Source organism: Zingiber officinale, chromosome 6B (assembly GCF_018446385.1).
Source record: "Zingiber officinale cultivar Zhangliang chromosome 6B, Zo_v1.1, whole genome shotgun sequence".
Classification (NCBI taxonomy): domain Eukaryota; kingdom Viridiplantae; phylum Streptophyta; class Magnoliopsida; order Zingiberales; family Zingiberaceae; genus Zingiber; species Zingiber officinale.
In genome coordinates this window covers 96,772,470-96,792,275 of record NC_055996.1, presented here as the reverse complement: position 1 = coordinate 96,792,275, position 19,806 = coordinate 96,772,470, and the positions used below count along the sequence as shown (strand labels likewise).

The following is a 19,806-nucleotide window of genomic DNA, read 5'->3' as shown; positions in this document are numbered from 1 at the left end:
CCCCAGAAAAAAGCAGAGAGAAGAAAAAGAAAGAAAAACAGTTGTGGAAAAAAGTGACGAGAGAGTGTGTGCGCGTACCTGCATACGAGGGATTTCTCGCCTTTTATGCCTCCTCCTTTTGGAACCTGCCATCCTGTCAGAAAAAACGTTAGACGCTGGGCTTTGTCGCCTAGTTCCGGACACCTATCGTACTGCCATTTGTTGTGCAAGCATCTTTCCATTTTGGAACCTCCGCATTCGTACATGAATTTTGTCTTGTAGTGGGGGACAGCTGGCAGGCTACTACTGGTTATGGGGGCATCTTCTCGTTTTAGGAACTTCCGCTTTCGCACGCATTGTTGGTGTGTAATGATTATCCTCGACGGGCCGTTAAGATCCCCGGCACCCGCACTACTTAGCTTCTCTGATCCATTGTGACCTGCACCGGCCTCGCCTCTTCTGACCGGCTCTAGCCTCTAAGTATTACATGCCGGATGGGCTGACTCTGCTCAGTTCGGCCGATCAGCTCTGCCGATTCTGACCTGCCTCTATGCTTTGTATTTCCTGGCCCTCTACCGCAGGCCTGTAGATCGAGCTGACTCTGCTCAGCTCTGCCGATTCTGACCTGCCTCTATGCTTTGTATTTCCTGGCCCTCTACCGCAGGCCTGTAGATCGAGCTGACTCTGCTCAGCTCTGCCGATTCTGACCTGCCTCTATGCTTTGTATTTCCTGGCCCTCTACCGCAGGCCTGTAGATTGAGCTGACTCTGCTCAGCTCTGCTGATTCTGACCTGTGATTGGTACCTCGCCTGTCGTCTCCCTTCGTTCTCCTACTGCTTATCCCCTTTAATCAACAAGTCTGTCGGGTTTCCGGCTACCCGACTATCCCCTATGCTCAATTCTAACTGCCCCGTCAGCTTGACTATTTGACCGTCAAGTCGTCTTGACTGCCACATCCTCTTGACTTTTGACCGTCATATGGCCTTGACCCTTCTCCCCTTTCCTTTTGGGGGCCTCCATCACCAACCGTATCACTAGACATGCAATCTTGCAGAAAATATGCTGCTTGTGAAAGTTGCTCGTCGTATTGTTTTACAACTGGGTACCAGTCATTCTATCAATTATCCTTTTCTATGCATTTATTGTATTCTTATCCTTTTAGAGAGTGGATGAGTCTAAACTGTTGTAACGCATTAATGACTTGTATTATTGCACACTGTTCCAATTGGTACAGCTCTTCTGTGATTTCATTGAATTCATTATTTGGAACAGCCTGATTTAGAGGTGCAAGATTTTACGAATATCTAGGATCAAAGGGGAGCTAAAGTTTAAGAAAAGCTTTGGGTTTAAGACTGCTTCGCAAACTTAGCTTATTGCTATCAAAATGATATTTTAAACAAAAAAAAAAATCTTTAATGGCCAATTCACAAATATAACACTCCTTAAAGTCAGACCACTCCCCCTTAGTTATATTTATATATGACTCCAATCATATCATTTCAGGTTTTAAAAAAAAACCAAAATGGTCATCAAGGGACTATAAATGAAACAAGTTATCTAGTTTGATGGATGCATGATTTGATGCACACTCAAGTGCGTGCTTTGAATAATTTGTTGTCCAACTTTGAATACATGATAAAGAAAAGACTTTTACGCTGCTAACAGGCGGAGATTGCACACTCTGGAGGGGCAGTTAAGGTCAATCCAAATATGAAAATTTCCACCATCAACTCGTTTAGACACTCGAGTGAATGGGCCGGCCCTTCGATGTAAACTTTTGCGGCAAAAGAGCTAATAAACACACCAACTGTCAGGGTACAGCATAGTGGTTCAATAGTTACATCAAGAATGTGTATGTATAGACACAAGGAACCACAAATAGATAATATTAAGTCAATGGCAAACTCGTTTCTTTAACCACTTCAGTTTATCATACAGACTGTATTGTTGCATTTTCAACTCAAATTTTCCACCGTCCCTTGAAGGACAAGTCATTTTCACTTATTCAGCATCACTTTCTCACAGTAGAATAAAGAAGCCTGCAGAAGAATAAAAACACTCCAAACACTGAAATAATGACACAGAAGAATTAGTTTGATATCAGCATCATTAACAAGATACTTGTGCGCATAATATGATAAGAAACTTATAGGCAATGTTGATCGAAGAGGAAACCTATCGTTTTGCAAGTGAAGAAAATGTTTTAATTAAAAAAAAATGGAGTAGAATAAATGTCCATATTAAGTTGCCGAGACTTAATTTGTGATCAAGGAGTTACAAACAATACAGGCAGCAGAGAGTTGCAAGTAATTGAAGAAAATGGGAGCAAGTTGCAATTGAACAATTAGAGATAATGACTCGATGGAAGGTTAGTGACCAAAATTAATTCCAATAGGCAAACATTGTAGTTGAAATCTAGTGGACCTTTAGTTTTAAAGACAGCACCAAAATTTGGAACCAATAAATCTGGCCTTCACTGCTTGCCACAACAATAATTAAAAAATAGAACAAAAACAATTTTATAAAAATATGCAATCGCCCAATCTTGTCCAAACATTATGCATGGAATCAAACAGAAAAGAAAATCAGGGCAGCAAGTAGTACTGAACAGCTTAAGATAATTCAAGATGGACGGTTGATGATTGTGTTTTCCAGCAAGATAATTCCAGGAGGTCAGCATTGAAGTTGGAAGCCATTCCGTTAATGGCTAGAAAGAAAAATATTTGATGATGTTGTAGCCTACTGAAGCAAATCAACAAGGAAGCTGCAGTACACAATAGTCACGACTCACTAAAAGGATTGGATAGAATAACTAGAATCATTGAAGGAATGAGGTAGTCATGATAGTTATAATATTTCCTTGGCTGGAAGATCCACAATAAGAAGATATGACAGCCTACGCTTTCAAGTAGAGAGAAATTTTGTTTATTGATTCAAATGAATGTCTGGCAGAACACAAATAGACTAGATAAAGAAAGGATATTCATCAGTTTCCTCAATAAGAAGAATTGTAACAAAATGTTAAAGCTAATTGCTGTGCAAGAGAGAACACAAAAGCAGACCACTTGACAATGAAGCAGAAAATGAAATAAATAAAATAGAATTATCAACCAACACTTCATAAAAACAGGGTAAGGATATTACTAGCTAGAAATGAAGTTGAAGATGTCTTTGAACTCATGAAGTACAAAATGACATAGCTCTGGAAAATGCTGTTTCTTACAACAGAAGGAACCAGTGGAAAGAAAAAGGACAAGGGAAAAAACTCACAGGAAAAAAATTGTGAAATATTTTCCATCCAGCCATTTCCTTTGCCATAAGAAAACAGAGGGGGGAAATATAAAAATTATTTGCTAAAGATTAAAACAAATATATAAATTAAAAAAGATTTGAAGTGATTTTTTTTGTAAAAAAAAAAGTTTGGATTTAAGATCCATTGCACGTGAAAGTGTGTTTTCTGGTCGAATCGAATGAGTAGAAAACATGTGTGTAAGTTAACATGAAATTTCACTCATCTGAAACTATGAAAAATATATACATTAAAAGAGGAAGACCAAAGAAAATTTAAATTTGCAGCAATAAACAAGATAAAATTTATTTAAATATAGATGATGATATAATAGAGGATATAATCCAATGACGTAGAAAGATCCATATAGCCAACCCCGCCTAATAGGATAAGACTTGGTTGTTGTTGTCGTCATTACATTGCAACTAAGAATCAGTCAAAGGTTACGCTTCCACTAATCTATGGAGATAAACATATTGGAGTAGAATGGATATTAATGAGGAATTAAACCCCTATTCCCTTCTTACATCACAGCTTCGAGCTATCACCAAGGATTGAGGAATCCAAACATATTTTTATTTCATTACTGTTACACGAAACTATTCAAGTCATTCAGTTAGCATGAATGTTACAGTTTCTTTGTTTTCAAAAATGAGCAGCATGTCCACTAAGCAGAACAGCACCAATATCAACTAACTTAAAAGCACCTCACAAACATCAACCACTCCAACGTGAAAAAAGAGACTCTCCAAGCAAGACATGGACATAAAGTAACAAAATTTCCCTTCTCAGACAGCACTTCCAAATTATTTGACATGAAGTTAACAGTAGTTAGAAAAGATTAGAACATGAGAAAACAAGATAAAATTTTCATACAAGTATTCGACATGCATACATTAGAGAATTGCAACTTGTAAGGATCATTGTACCTGACTACATTGCCATCTCAGCTTGCAAAGCAGCAAGCTCATCTTCTTCAGCAGTATTTTTCTGAGTAGGTCGAGCAATTCTACCAGCAGGAGCATGGACTGGAGCAGCAGGAGCAGTTGTAGCAGGTTGAAGAAGCTGTTCCTCCAACTCTGCTCCCTCAAGCTCTTCTAGTTCTGCTTCCAATTCATCCTGAACAGAAAGGTTGAATTGAATGTTAAGACATCAAGAACAAAGTAAACTATAGAACATGAGGAGGTGTACTTCATCAAAATCAGCTGCTGCTCCAATTGGTGTGGACAATGCTTCCTGAATTTGTTTCATGTTCTCTGTCTGCTCATTAATCTCGTCCATAGTCTTATCAACGTCATCAATGTTACTGTAGGATAAAACAAACAACAATACAGCCCATGAGTACCCAAAATTTGAAGCAATAAAAGAGGCTGGAAATGCAATGGCCAAAGTCATCATAAAAACTGAAGTCAGCTAAAATCAGCAAAACATCAAGGAACAATAAACTGATTCAAACTAATCTAAAATTCAGAGAATGCGACATTAAGACATTCATAGTTCTTACTGCTATAACATTCTAAGCAATCTTAGACTAGTCATTTGGAAAGGCATGCACAATCTAATAGCAAGAAAAGGATATTTCTAAGTCTCATCACAAAAATGTAATGAATTACGTTGCTTTTTGCATGGCCTTCATTGCTGCTGCTCCAGTTCTTAAGGCATCAACTGTCTCTGTAGTAGCTTTTGCACCCTCCAGCATTATCATCTTGCATTCCAAAGCAATAAAACAAATACTCAGCATAGCTGTGATGTTTAGTGACAGAATTTCTCATCTTTTGCAAATTAACTTATCATCTTCAGGCTGAAGTGGTACCTGATCATGAATTCTCAACTGGAAGTTGCCAAGCTGCTCAACTTGTTGCTCATAAAGTCTCTTCCTCTTCAAGCATTGTATAGCAGCTAATACAGGTGAAAACACAGTTTTTCATTAGTTAGCACAGCAAATAAACATAAGATGGTGAGTATCAAAGGCAGCAGTGATTGCACAAACATAAATATTCAGTTCTCATATGCTGTTACAGAAATATAAATTTCTAAAAAGGTAAATAAAATTGTCAATAAAAAATTATCCCAAGGGTATTAACATACATATCCTTTGAAAAATCACAGATAGAATAATCAAATATGTCCCTTGGAATCTTGGATTACATCAAGAAATAGAGCCATGGCGTTAGCTATTATCTTAGAAGCAAGAAAATCCCAGGATTACATTTTATTCAGAAACGACTCAAGTGGGTTTCTATGTACCATAAATAAATGTAAAAATATTGTGTCTTAGCTAAGCTAGCTATGAAAATAACTGTATTAAGTTTGTGCAAGAGCTTCATTGCCATAAATCTAATTAAACCCCATCCACATATCAAACATTTCATTTTTCCAATGAACGGGGAGATTAAAATCCTACCCAGTTTCATTACTATTATATGTAAATAAAAAACATATATAATATAGTGAGAAGACACATCATCAGTGGAAATTGGGCCAAAGGACAGGAAGCCCAAAGAATCAGAACACAAATCATTCACTTCCTTGAAGATTACACCAACACAACAACAAAAAAAGATCCACATATCAAATAGTTGCAATGATGCCCAAAGGAGAAAGTGGGATTTAAATCCAACAGACTCAATCAAATCTAATATGTTAAGTGTTCTCAATCAAAATAAAATACTTATGCATCTTAAGATGTGCAAAATTATTAATTAAGATAGAAGTTTAAGATATGTAACAGATAAAGTAGCTGATGTCTATCAAGGATTTGACAAAGGTCATGCTAGTAACTTAAATTAGCAAAATTATCAAACATGAAAACTAAAAACTTCACCATCAAGCACAAATATTATTCTCTAATGTTTATCTGCAAGATTATACAAAGAAATGCTACTGACTTAAATTGGCAAAATTATCAAGTATGAATACGAGAAACTCCACAATCAGACTCAGATGTTTACCTCTCTTATTCTTTGCTCTGGTATACTCCTTAGCCTTTTCAACCTCCGCATCAACCTTCTTCAATAAAACTTTCTCCTTCTTCTCAAGCATTTCAAGTGTCTAAAGCATGTACAAGGAAAGAACTATTGAGAATTAATGCAACAATAGTAAGCATAAAATATTCATATAAGGAACTAAATATTCTTAGGAATAAGGAACATACATTTATTTACATGATAAGAACTTATGTGTCAAGAGTATTAGGTAGTACGAGTCATGGGGATATTGGTCCCACATTAGATATTTCAGGGTTAGGGCCTAAGTTGAGTCTAATATACCTTGTAGTTGTTAGCTAATAATTTGTAATGCAACATTTTCCTTCCTCCAAACATAGGTTTAGGTTTTTCAAAAGATAACTAGCCCCTCATCTTAGGGTTAGGTCTTTCAAAAGATAATTGTTTGGGGAGGGTTGTCACGCAAAAACCACCCCTCATCCATCTAAATTCCTTCGCTCAATGCATCTTTCCCCATCACAGCAACACGTCTCAACAACAAATGTTTCGATTCCGTGAACATATGCCATTGTGAACCACCAACAAAGGATGCTGTCATTGGCCTTGGGGTTCATATAGGGTCAGTCTAGACTAGGAAATCCCCCCGAGGGGGAGAAAGTGGGGTCACGATCCATTTCAAAGGAAATCCTCTCGTGAAAGTGAGTTACAGATTAGAGCATTCCTAGCTTTGGATCTCAAATTGGATAGATTTCTCTACCCTAGGGAAAAACCATCCAAAAAACCTCGAAAAAACCATCCAAAAAATGATCGAAAAATGAGCCAAATTGGATCAATTTGAGTGCTCAATTTTGTAGAAGGAATTCCTTCGGGAGTGCACCAACTTTATGAGGGATAAGCACTAAGTAATGGCCAGAATCAACAATATCTTGTGCTACAAGTCATTAGTAGCATGCCCATGGGTGGTGAACATAAAAGAGGTGTTGTGGGATTTTTGCTGCAGTAATTAGCATTGGTTAGACTAATTTATTGCAATCAATTAGTAACTGATTGAGTAATTAAACTGAAACTATTGTGTTCTTTGTATAGTTCATACATTTATATAATAAATGAAGTTTGTGTACTGCATCCAGAATAGCTCATTTCATATTCTACGTGATAATATGATATAATATTTATTAGCATATTTTTAGATTCATGATTGTTTAAAACATGCAATTTTTATTCAAGAGTTCTTTATCTAAAACTGTGTATTTTGAGATTCTTGTTTGATTATGCCCTTATTCAAATGATTCGTGGAAAAGCATTTAATTTTGCAATACTAAACAAACAATAACAACCAAGCCTTATTCCACTAGGTGGAGTCGGCTATATGGATCCTCCTAAGTTATTGGGCTCTATCTCATACTATCTCATCATCATATTTAAATAAATTCTATATTGTTCAAGTAAAAAAATAAAAAACAATGAAATGTATAGATTTAACATGTTAAGCATTTCAAGGTTCAACAATGACATTTGGTGCAATTTTAGACTGAAATTGTAGGACAGAATTAAAAATAGAGCATTCTTGCCTTTTCTTATTTGGGATCATTTGTTGTATATGCTCTAGGATCTTTTCTTAGGAAAAAAAAAAGACTTTACTTGAGAGTCTGTTTCTTAGGGAGAAAGGAAAAAACTCAGAAAAAATTTACATTCATCATGGATAATTATTGTGAAGTTACACAGACAAGGATCAAATCTTGAGTTTATGGAAAGGGATTAAAATCTGTAGGAGTTATTTTCTTACATTTCTTTGGACTGAAAAGAACCAAATATTCATTGATTTTCCCAAAACGCCTTCATCAATCTGCATAGAGTTGCATACCCGAAACTCCACTTTTCTCATTCGGCATAGCCAACCCTCGCAGTTAACTCATTGCTGCCCATTCTTGTAATTTTAACCAGTGTCATAGACCTATCTTGTTTGCCAAGGGTCACCAGTCACCTCCCACATCAGCTAGAGATGTTCATACATTCAAAGTAGTCAAGAAGAAAAACATGGATCGAGAAAAGGGTGAAAGCTAGATTGGAGAAAACACATAAGACAAGACACACCAGCTAGAGATGTTCATACATTCAAAGTAGTCAAGAAGAAAAACTTGGATTGAGAAAAGGGTGAAAGCTAGATTGGAGAAAACACGTAAGACAAGACACACCATCAAGGAGAGTCGTCTGATTGGGAAGAGCAAAGTCTGCATTTCGTGGATTGAAAAATCCAACCACAGCCATCATCATATGGATTGGGAACACATACACCATCTTCATGTGGATTGAGAATAAAAATATCATCATCGCCTATGTCGTGTGAATTGGGAACACAACCGTGTGAAGAAGGCATGTGCCATCACCTGTATCAATTGGAATGCAATAGGAGAAAATAGGTTTTGCTTGGAAAGGCTAGGGATCATGATTCACAAGTGTCCAGGTGGGAATAAATACATTTTCTGCCCATTTGTGTGCTTCTGGCAGTTTTCGATGGAAAAAGGAAGAAATATATTTTCTGCTTCTTTGACTTAAACAATTTTCTATGGAAAAGGGGTGATTTGATTCCCTTGGGATTTTTATCCCCCATGATAATTTTCCTCTCAAGGAAACAAGAGAAAATGGCTATTCACCCTCATTGCGCAGCCCACTTTTTCTTTCCCTAACTTTTTCAGTCTTAGAAAACATACCCTAAGTCACAATTCATATGAGGAAGGACAAAGAACTTTGTACTGATAAGTGCTAACCATCACAATTAGCCGTAATATATCAACTAAACATCATGTGATTAAATGGCCCAAATTGTACACATGTTCAATTTGTTGTTTTCTGCACAATACACAGATTCAACAACTAGTAATTGCTTTACTTTATATGGGCATGCAAATGCACGATCCTCTTTTTTAAACAATGTGGTTAACAATTAACAGAAACTTCTTCGAGAAAGGATTGAACTTTAAGTAATTGATCAAAAGTGTTGCACGAGTTTATTAGTGTGTCACTGTGTATCCCAACCATTACAGCCCATTATAAGACTATCAAATGTCACTTCCAAGCCTACATGAAACCATCACATGTTTGTTAGTATGCCACAGTGTGTCCCAACCATTATAACTCATTATAACACTATCCATGTTGGTTCCAAGCCTATATGAACAACATATAGGCAAACTACAACTCTATGAGTGTGGATGATGATGATGAATCAATCACCGAGAATCTATCCATTAGGCACCTCACCAGTACCTTCAACACCCCTTAATGCCTCTCTTGTCCTTCTTGACGCCAACAGAATTTGATAACTACATGGTATCGAAATCCTTGATTGCACTCTCTTATCACATTTGAACACCTAAATTCTTTTCTGTATGGAGAACCCCATCATTCTTCTTGGAGTCCATGTGTCCTTAGGTATGCCACAGTGTGTCCCAACCATTATAACTCATTATAACACTATCCATGTTGGTTCCAAGCCTATATGAACAACATATAGGCAATCTACAACTCTATGAGTGTGGATGATGATGATGAATCAATCACCGAGAATCTATCCATTAGGCACCTCACCAGTACCTTCAACACCCCTTAATGCCTCTCTTGTCCTTCTTGACGCCAACAGAATTTGATAACTACATGGTATCGAAATCCTTGATTGCACTCTCTTATCACATTTGAACACCTAAATTCTTTTCTGTATGGAGAACCCCATCATTCTTCTTGGAGTCCATGTGTCCTTAGGTATGCCACAGTGTGTCCCAACCATTATAACTCATTATAACACTATCCATGTTGGTTCCAAGCCTATATGAACAACATATAGGCAATCTACAACTCTATGAGTGTGGATGATGATGATGAATCAATCACCGAGAATCTATCCATTAGGCACCTCACCAGTACCTTCAACACCCCTTAATGCCTCTCTTGTCCTTCTTGACGCCAACAGAATTTGATAACTACATGGTATCGAAATCCTTGATTGCACTCTCTTATCACATTTGAACACCTAAATTCTTTTCTGTATGGAGAACCCCATCATTCTTCTTGGAGTCCATGTGTCCTTAGGTATCTTCTCCCTTTCCATTACACCATTTAGTTTCCTTTCTTCAAATCTGGAAAGCCTTAGCTTCTTTCTTTTTTACCATTAGCTTGAGGAACAAAATACCAGAATCTTGAAAAAGTTTAAATGGTCTAACGCTCTAACTCTTGAAGAGCAAGAAACCTCCTACATAATTCTTTCATTACATGTCAAAAAACTTGTTCATTCAGCTTAAGATTGAAAACACAGACAAGATGCTTTACCCAGATTGAAGAGCCTCTTCTATAATTATACAGATTTATGGTGACTCAAATTCCTATTTTAATCGGGAAGAGTTCAAGAAAATGCACGAAATACTTGCATTTGCCGCAATAGTACATCCCAGGAAACACTCTCAAGGGATATAAAACTTAGCTTGGTTTAGCAGAAAAGGTACTTCTTAAAAGAAATCAGTAAAAATAACACTGAGAGTAAGGTTCTGTTTTCATGTATCTAAACATACCAAGATCAGGGCATTTGGAGGATGCAAAAAAGAAAATCGACATAAATAAAGGGATCAAACAATTTCTCTGTGTCTGCTACAACCAATTGTTTTCCCAGTTTGCTGAAATGGTAAGAAACAAGTAATTATTTTGACTTATAATCGAATAAACGCTTTCAGGATCAGGCCTCATGAAAACTTAACAATCAATCAAGTATAATACATGAATCAAAACTAGAGGAAGAAGAAATCAATAACCTCATTTAGTTTATCGAGAGTGGCCAAGGTATTGGTTTGTTCCTTGGGCTTTCCGAAAAGCCGAGTAAACATCTTAGCCGGCTCCTAAACAACCGCCCTCAACAAAAACAAAGTTTTAGCCGCGAATCCCTCGTCCAGGTCCAAAGTCCTAGATAAAGATCCGTAAGATCTATCTGCACAAAAATTTTAAAAATTTAAAAAAAAAATCAAACTATTACTTTTTATAAAAGATTACAGATCGGCGGAAAGGAGATCAAGCAAGGCAGGAAAAAGATAAATTGTCAGCAAATAATTCGTTCGAAATTCTTCAAAATAAAAAACTACGCGAATCGAGAAGGGGAAAAACGATTGATCAACCTTCGTAAGGAGCCGATTCCAAGCCTCGATTGATCGATCGGATTTGGGGGATAACTTCCTTCCCCTCTTCGCTCCTGCAAACTTCCAGGAGAGATCGACGCCGATGCAATCAAAGAGACGCGTCGCGTAGTCGAGATCATCCAAATGGAATTATTATAAATGGCGATATCCGTCCTCGGACTTTTTCTCAATACAAACGGTAACCAACGGTCGAGATTCAATACGGCCTAATCGTACGGCGGAGGTGCAGACCTTTCCCGCAGTGGGGTCCCAAGCCCGCCATAAGCCCGAGACCAGGAGAGTTAATTCGCGCCGGCCACAGTCCATCATCTTCTAACGCCCTATTGGTGGAATACGATACAGTGGGCCAATTTGGGCCTGGTAACAAGCCAATCTGTTTTGCTATCACACCATTTCACGTTACCCACGCCCCGAGTGGAACCCTAGTTTTACCCTTATATATCATTCGCGCACTTCAACCGAGCGCCGACTTCTGCAGTCTCCTTCTTCGCTGCACTCCTCCATTGTTTCAGAGGAATCAGCGTTGCTATGTCGGTCTCGGAGCTCGCTTGCAGCTACGCCGCTCTCATTCTCTACGACGATGGCATCCCCATCACGGTTCGCCTCTTTTTGTACTTTCCTTTTTTTGTCATCTTCATCTTCGTGATTTATCCCATTCACACATTACCTCCGTGAATGGAGCAGTCAGAGAAAATCTCAACTTTGGTGAAGTCCGCCAACGTGGGCATCGAATCGTACTGGGCTGCCCTCTTTGCCAGGCTCCTCGAGAAGAGGAGCGTTGATGACCTCATCCTCAGCGTTGGATCTGGTTCGACTTTTTGTTATGTTTATTGATTTATTGTTGTTTTATTACTTAATGTTTTTTTTAACAAATCCCATTTGTATGTTCTTGCAGGCGGCGGTGGTGGTGCTCCGGTTGCTGTCTCTGCTGCTACCGCTGCTGGTGGTGCCGCTCCTGCCGCCGCTGCACAAGCTGCTGAGGATAAAAAGGTGAGAGCTTTCTGTTTAACTGGATTCATATCTTTCGCATTATGCTGTAGAGACTCTTTAATCACTTTTTTGTGTTTGTAATGCAGGAGGAACCGAAGGAAGAAAGTGATGATGACATGGGATTCAGCTTATTTGATTAGAGAGTGCTACTAGAGGGCTTCGTTCTGTTATTACCTGTTAGAATGAGATAACACTTATTGTTTCTTTTACCAAATGTTTCTTGAGGATTTATCATTTATTATGTCACTGGCTTCTGACAAAATGCTAGAATTTTCCCACTGAATTGTTATATTCAATGTTAATCTACTTTCATAATCTTCCTGTTGGTTGGTTTATGAATTGATTAGTTCTATTTGCTTGATTCAATGCCACTTATGCCGAATACCTTATCTATCAATTTTATCTCTTAGGCATTTTAGAAGATATCATTGTAATATGGCTAAATAACTTTAAGCTCACCTGTGTTTTCTATCAAGTAGCACCTGTGTTTTCTATCAAGTAGCAGTTTGTCCCCTTATATTTAAACAACAACACTTAATTTCCTTTGACCTAAAGTCAAAAAGAAAAAAAATAGTAAATGACCCAAATAATTCATTATTTTGCTGACTTAAATCCTAATTCTAAATGTTCAAATTATTCAAACTGAAACACTTTTGAAAAGTAATCTCAGACTTTTAGACAAAAAATGAAAAGCAAAAATAAAAAAACTTACATGTCTGTTGAAAGTTTAACTTCAACTTGGAAAGTGAAGTTGTTGAAGTCTTGTGCTTCTTCTTCTATTTCATCCATCCACTAGAAGTATCTGCATTCATCATTTTTTTGCATGCAAATAGTAGATGACATTCATTAGATGTTAGTGATTTTGGATTTAGATGGTATATTAAAATGTTTGAGTACTAACTTTATAATCACAATAGCTTATAAACTTCCTTCTTGGATTTTGTAATGCCTTTGATGTGTGTATTGGTGTAATTTTGCTATACCAACACTTTACTCCAACTTTATTGTATGTCATTTGATGATGAAGATATTTTTAATGATAAACTTTATTCTATCTTCATTTAATTTTGGTTTATCAATTTAAAATTTTAGATCTTTTTTTGGTTTGATGAGGGTGATGGAATGAGTTTTTGGATGGTTATCTCCTTCAGAATTGCTATCTTTTTTTTGTTTATGTGGGTGCATATATGAATTTTGTAATGTACTAAAAGTCAACTTAGGTGCTATACACCAACCGCACCGAAAACATGCTAATCGGCTAGCCTAGGCAGCCTTGTCGGCTAGCCTTGGCATCTAGGCGCAATTTTGCAGCCCTAAGCGTCGATTAATTGGTCGAATCATCTAGGCATCATGGAAATAGTACAGGGTTTTCATGATTTTTATTAATTTGAGCTTTTAAATTTAAAGCACAATCTAAAAAATTTAAATGTAATCTTTTTTGTATGTTAAGCTTAAGTTTTATAAGCCCTAAATTTTGATCCAATAAGAAAATCGATTTATTGGCTTACCCTAGTGGTTAATACCAAACTTCATCTTCATTGTATTGAGTAATCAAAGCTGGAGATATCAAAGCGAATGAAGAAGTTTATATTTTTGAGAAATCGGAGAGTTAAAAGGTTAAAAAAATCGATTTGAATACAAATTTGTTGTCTAATTTTTCCTCAATTAAGCAATTTGGATGCATTTGAATTAAAGGTTGGCCAAAGGCTCATCCTTTTGAAGTATCATTTCATCAAACAATCCCAAAGAATTTGAGAGAATTTCACGAGGATGATTTTGCATCCGAAGAAGAAGAGGAGGATCATAATGATAATATTGAGTTTGTGTCCGATGAAAAATAAGTTATTAAATTATGAAGAAAAGTAGAATAAATTTGTGATATTTTATTAATTATGTCATTTTGTACTCATTTTAAATTTGATGTTATTGCGTTGGAGTTATAGAATGTGATTTATTATGTAATTTATATTGATTCCATAGAATCGGCCTAGCAGTGCCCAGACCCCGCCTAAGTGGCATAGGCGCTAGTCTAGTGCCCGATTAGCGCTTAGTGAATTTTGGAACCTTGAAATTTTGTGAAGGCTTTTCTTTCAAGAAGAAGTAAGATTTTTGACCTATATATAGATCATATTTAATTAAGGTTAGCTTTTCATTTTTTATCTAGATGTCTGAGGTTACTTTTTAATAAGGATATTTCGCTTAGAATAATTTCAACATTCAAAATTAGAATTTAGATCAACATTCAAAATTAAAATTTAGATCAGCAAAATAATGATTTATTTTGGTCCTTTATTATTTTTTTTTCCCTTTTTACTCCATATCAAACGGATTATCAATTGCTTTTCCCTCAAGTAGTTACAATCTATAATTTCTCAATCAGTACCTACGGTATTAACACTCCTCTATGATCCAAGTGCCTAAAAAAACAAAATTCAGGTGCTTCCATGACCTATCTATATGAACTCCTTGTTAAGCCTGGTTGTTTTCTCAAGTTGTTCGAGATAGAGAAAAATCTTGAACCAGGTAATGTCCCTAGTTTAGATGTTTGTATTTCTCTAATATATGTGATTTATCAAGGAATGGAAATATTATAATATTCATTTATAATAAAGGGTTCTTTATTGATTCAAATATTCTAATTATAAAAATAAAAAAAGAGCTATGATATTCATCTAGAAAATTCTTAAGGATAGACATATAAATGATGGGACCCATCATTTCACTTTTTGTGGGTCACATCATTTATGTGTCTATTCTTAAAAATTTTCTACATGAATTTTCTAGATGAATATCATTTCTAACCCTCTTGTAGCTTTTATCCGGTAGTATTTTGTCGGGGCCGGATCTTCTCATCCGTAATTTGCGGACTAGGGGTTGGTCCACTGCACGAGGACCATTGATTTGGATGAAGTCCACCTTTAAGTTGATAAGGTCCATCTAAATCAAGGGTCTACAATAGTGGACCATCTCCTGATCCGTAAATTGCGGACCAGAGGATCTGTCCTCTATTTTGTCCCCTATATATAAAAAATAACACTTAACTTTAAATATGAAAAAATTAATAAAAAATTAATGATGTCCTTATATAAAAGATAACCTTAAGAAGAAAAAATTAATTATGTGAAAAATAATTATATATATGTCTTAAAGATTTACTGTTTAATTATTAATTAGTTGGATCGATGGTATATCTATAGAAAATATATATATATAAAAGAATATATATATATATATATAAGTAGAGCTATGATATTCATCTAGAAAATTCTTAAGGATAGATACATAAATGATGGGACCCACAAAAAGTGAAATGATGGGTCCCATCATTTATGTGTCTATCCTTAAGAATTTTCTAGATGAATATCATTTCTCATATAAGTATTTAATGATGATGTCTTTCGTCACTTACTCGGATCTGTAGTTGATGTCGATTTATCGGTGCATCCGTTCTCGGTGTCCTACAAAGTTGAGCTTGTCAGCTACATGTTGACATTGTTGGTGTTACTTGTTGTTCCTAATAGCATGAAACAAATAGGAAATTAACCATGTAACATCTCACAGTGATCTACCGAGAAGAAATCGAAGAAGCCGCATGCGATGATGTTACTGCTGTCGAAAGTGTCATCACGAATTAAAACCGAAAAGCCCTTCAAATTTCACGAGTCAAATCCCTCTCAATAGATGTTCCCTTTACCCACCATCGCTCCACTGCGCACACACTGATCACCGTCGCACACCTCTATTTTGACTGTTCTTAAACACCAATTTATATAGGAAGCAAGCATCGGTTATAAACCGATGCTTTGATGGCACTCAATGGGGGAAGATGGAGGTGAAAAGACACCCCCTTCATCTTCCTAATGTTGCAATTGATGCAACGTCCTTCTTAACGTTGCAACTGATGCAATGTCCAACATCTCCCACTCATTTAAGTCAATCCAAAAAGGTTATTCGGTCACATAGAACACGTTAGTCACATAGACTACAAGATGATCATGTCACAATGCCAAAGCTCGATATTAATTGGTCACTGATCCTGCTCGAAATCTGAGTCAGACGGACCACCGGGTAGGGGTGTCAAAAATGAGCTCGACCCAACGACCCAACCCGAGTCGACCCGAAAAAAATCAGGTTCGGGTTGGACATTTTTCGGGTTCGGGTCGGGTTCGGGTTGGAGGGTTAAAAATTTTCGGATTGGGTCGGGTTGGGTTCGGGTTCACCCGGGTTGACTTAAATATAGGGTTTTATGGGTTAAATCAAATTTTATTTTAAAAAGTTAGTTGTTTTTATGTATATTAATATCATGTTTGTATGATAATGATGAAGTATTGAGATAAAAAATGAAGAATTATAGGGAAAATAGCCCAAAAAAAGTCATTTTGAATCGAATTTTCGGGTTATATGGGTCGGGTTCGGGTTGATCGGGTTGGTCAGGTTCGGGTTCGGGTTTAGGTGTTTTGGGTTCGGGTCGGGTTAAAAAAAAAAAAAACTCAACCCGACCCAACCCGACCCGACCCACCCGAATTGACACCCCTACCACCGGGTGAGGTAGATGGAATATTGACCGAATCGAGATGTCCCGGAGGGGGGTATGCTGAGATACTTCTATGCTGACCAAGTCATCAGAAGTCCTCCGGTCAACACTACCTGCAGCTAGTGATCGGGTTGTCTGGTCTCTGGTACCCCGATGCTCGAGATAGATCCAAGAAGTATATAAGTAACAAACTAAGACGTATAAAGATGAAATGAATGTAGAGTGAGTACGGAGAACGTACCTTGGCCCAGGGGGCGCCCTCAAGGGGATTGGTGAGCTGGTCGGCACAATGCTCGAGTTGTTGTGACCCGGAAGAGCATATGACTCCGAGCAACATGAAGAGCTAGATCTGACGACACCTAGTCGAGCACGACCTAGATCCGATTGGAAGACAACACGCAGGTCGGGACCTAACAGCGACACACGGACCAGGATATGACATCGACACGCAGGCCGGGATATAAAATCGGCACATAGCCTGGGATATGAGATTGGCACGCATACCGGGATAAGACATTAACACGTAGATCGAGATAAGACATCAGCGCGTAGGCTAGGATAAGACATCGACACGTAGACCGAGAAAAGACATCGGCGTGCAAGTCAGGATAAGACATCGGCACGTAGGCCGGGATAAGACATCGGCACGCAGGCCGGGATAAGACATTGACACGCAGGTCGAGATAAGACATCAGTGCGTAGGCCGGGAGACAATGGCGGCACGAAGGCCGGAACATAAGAATATCACACAAGTCAGGTCAGAACATAATGACAGCGAAGGCTCGGGGGCCCGATCGACATCGGAGACGTACGACAATGCGTATTGAGAGTCGGAGAACCGGACCAACAAATCTGAGGTGTCGGCAGCGGGGCCGACGGCTGAGGAGTGCTTGCCGGGGGTTATGGAACAACGCTAGCAAACGGAGCTATGTTCCCACATGAGGGATAGGAGGATATCGCTGAGGAGGGAGAGACGCCAAATTGCGTGGCTAATTAGCAAAGGGCTAACCGACCGAGAGGGCTACGAGATGGATGAGTCTGTTGCGGCAACGTTGTGCTGACGATGGCCAACTGCAGGCGAAGGAGAGAAGGCTACCAACAAGTAGCTGTGGATGTCGGAAGGGAGAGAAGGGGAGGCAGTATGTGTGCTATCAGCGTGGAGAGGGAGGTGGTTGTTGGCGTCGGCGGAAATGGCGAAGGCAGCCTTGAATAGGGAAACGAGGAGGGAGGATGGTGCCGGAGTAGATGCCGATGCCGATGGCTGTGCATCCTCCCTGTGATCGTGGTGGCGACGAGATCCTGGGACGAAGAGCATAAGCTCCCTCCTGCTTGTTGTGGCGACGGAGCAAAAAATAAACCCCCAACCCCCTTTTCCCCCGTGAACCGTGCTAACTTCATACCCCCCCCCCCCTTATGCCCTAAACAGTGTTTTTACCAAAATACTCTCCCCTTTCTCCTTAATTCCACTGGGGTCCTCAAGATATATCTGTATCACAAGTCTCCCCTTCAAGTCTAGTCGAAGCAGACGCAAGTCCGACTAACTAGACCAAGTCCAACGTAAACTAGGATCGCCCCTGAATGTGGAGTCAGATCTCTAGGTCAATCGTATAACATCAAACGAATAGTTGTGGCGATACCGAACAAGTGACGAAAATGATACTGAGCGAGCGATGAAAGATAATACCGAGCAGGCAATTGGTCGAATGCCAAGCGAGAGACCGAACAATACCGAGCAGATAGTCGAGCGACATTGAGCCAAAAACTACATCGATGCCGAGCGGGCTACCAAACGAGACAAAACGAACGACCGAGTGTTGTTGAGCGAAAGCCAAGCGAGCGACTAAGAGAAACGTTAAGCGATAGGCCGAATGGAACAAAGTGAATAGCCGAGCGATATCGATCGAGTGGCTACGAAGATACCAAGCAATCGACCGAAGGAGTGTTGACTGAGCAACAGAGATACATACTAATCAGGTGGAAAGAGGATAGACGAGCGAAGCTGAGTGCACGACCAAGAAAATGTCGACCATGCAATAGAGATAATGTCGATCGGGTAGAATGAGAACGAGCTAGTGAAGCCGAGCGCGCGACTGAGAAAATGTCGACCAGAAAATTTAGAGAACGTCGATTGGGTATAGAGATGCTAGGCGAGCGATGCCGAGCGCGTGACTGAACGACAATAAACCACGACTGGGAAACCAAAAAGTGTCGACCGAGTGTCCGTAAAATGCAACCAGGCGACCAAAAAGTGTCGACCGGGTAACAGAGAGAATGTTGAGCGAGTGGCTAACGAACAACCAAACGAATCTGAACAAGATGCAAAGCAAATGACTGACCTGATGTCGACTAGGAAATCGAGAGTATGTCGCACGATGTCGAGCAGGCGTGGAACCCAAAAATTGAGTGAGAGCATAGTCCGTGAAATCAAAAATAAACAGGAGTAAAACCCATGAGCCAAGCGGGCATGAAACCCGAAAACAGCAGGAGCGTAGCTCGTGAAATCAAAGGCGCAAGGGATAGAAAGTCATGAGCAGAGTGGGCATGAAACCAGTGAGCCGAGCAACGAGTAGGACAAGTGCTGATTGAGCGACGAACAACAATGTCGATCGGATGCCAAGCAGGTGATCGATCGAATGCCGAACTAACGATAGGACAAATGCCGAGTGAGCGACCATAAGAGTGCCAACCCGACAACAGAGGCAATGTTGATCGGGTGGAAAGAGAACGGGCCAGCAGATCTGAGCGCACGACTGTGACAATGCCGACCGAGCAATCGAGAGAACGTTGAGCGGATGACCGTGAGAATGTCTAGTTACACAAATGAGTGGTCGGACGACCAGGCAATACTGATCGGTCGACTAAGAGAAAGCTGACTTGGTGACCGAAAGAATG

At 38.9% G+C, this 19,806-nt stretch overlaps 2 protein-coding genes across 5 annotated transcripts; one reads left to right on the top strand and one right to left on the bottom strand.

Moving 5' to 3' along the window:
- Positions 1 to 1,771: 1,771 nt before the first annotated feature.
- Positions 1,772 to 11,537, bottom strand: LOC121993265 (vacuolar protein sorting-associated protein 32 homolog 2-like). 4 transcript variants are annotated; one of them, XM_042547992.1, is made up of 8 exons: positions 11,370 to 11,537; positions 11,013 to 11,185; positions 6,220 to 6,319; positions 5,082 to 5,167; positions 4,882 to 4,973; positions 4,460 to 4,574; positions 4,198 to 4,387; positions 1,772 to 2,046 (listed from the first exon to the last, which is right to left on the bottom strand). In XM_042547992.1, the coding sequence occupies exons 2-7, from the start codon at positions 11,082 to 11,084 to the stop codon at positions 4,202 to 4,204; spliced, it is 651 nt and encodes a 216-aa protein (XP_042403926.1). In that variant the 5' UTR covers positions 11,085 to 11,185; positions 11,370 to 11,537; the 3' UTR covers positions 1,772 to 2,046; positions 4,198 to 4,201. The 4 variants fall into 4 exon arrangements, with proteins under 4 accessions (XP_042403926.1, XP_042403927.1, XP_042403928.1 ...); XM_042547993.1 differs by having other exon boundaries at positions 1,772 to 2,018; positions 11,013 to 11,181; XM_042547994.1 differs by having other exon boundaries at positions 1,772 to 2,018; positions 11,013 to 11,160.
- A 286-nt stretch (positions 11,538 to 11,823) lies between these two features.
- Positions 11,824 to 12,695, top strand: LOC121990452 (60S acidic ribosomal protein P1-like). Its single transcript, XM_042544583.1, has 4 exons — positions 11,824 to 11,987; positions 12,075 to 12,198; positions 12,286 to 12,380; positions 12,467 to 12,695. Exons 1-4 carry the CDS (start codon positions 11,919 to 11,921, stop codon positions 12,518 to 12,520), a joined length of 342 nt encoding a protein of 113 aa, XP_042400517.1. The 5' UTR covers positions 11,824 to 11,918; the 3' UTR covers positions 12,521 to 12,695.
- The last annotated feature ends 7,111 nt before the right edge of the window (positions 12,696 to 19,806 follow it).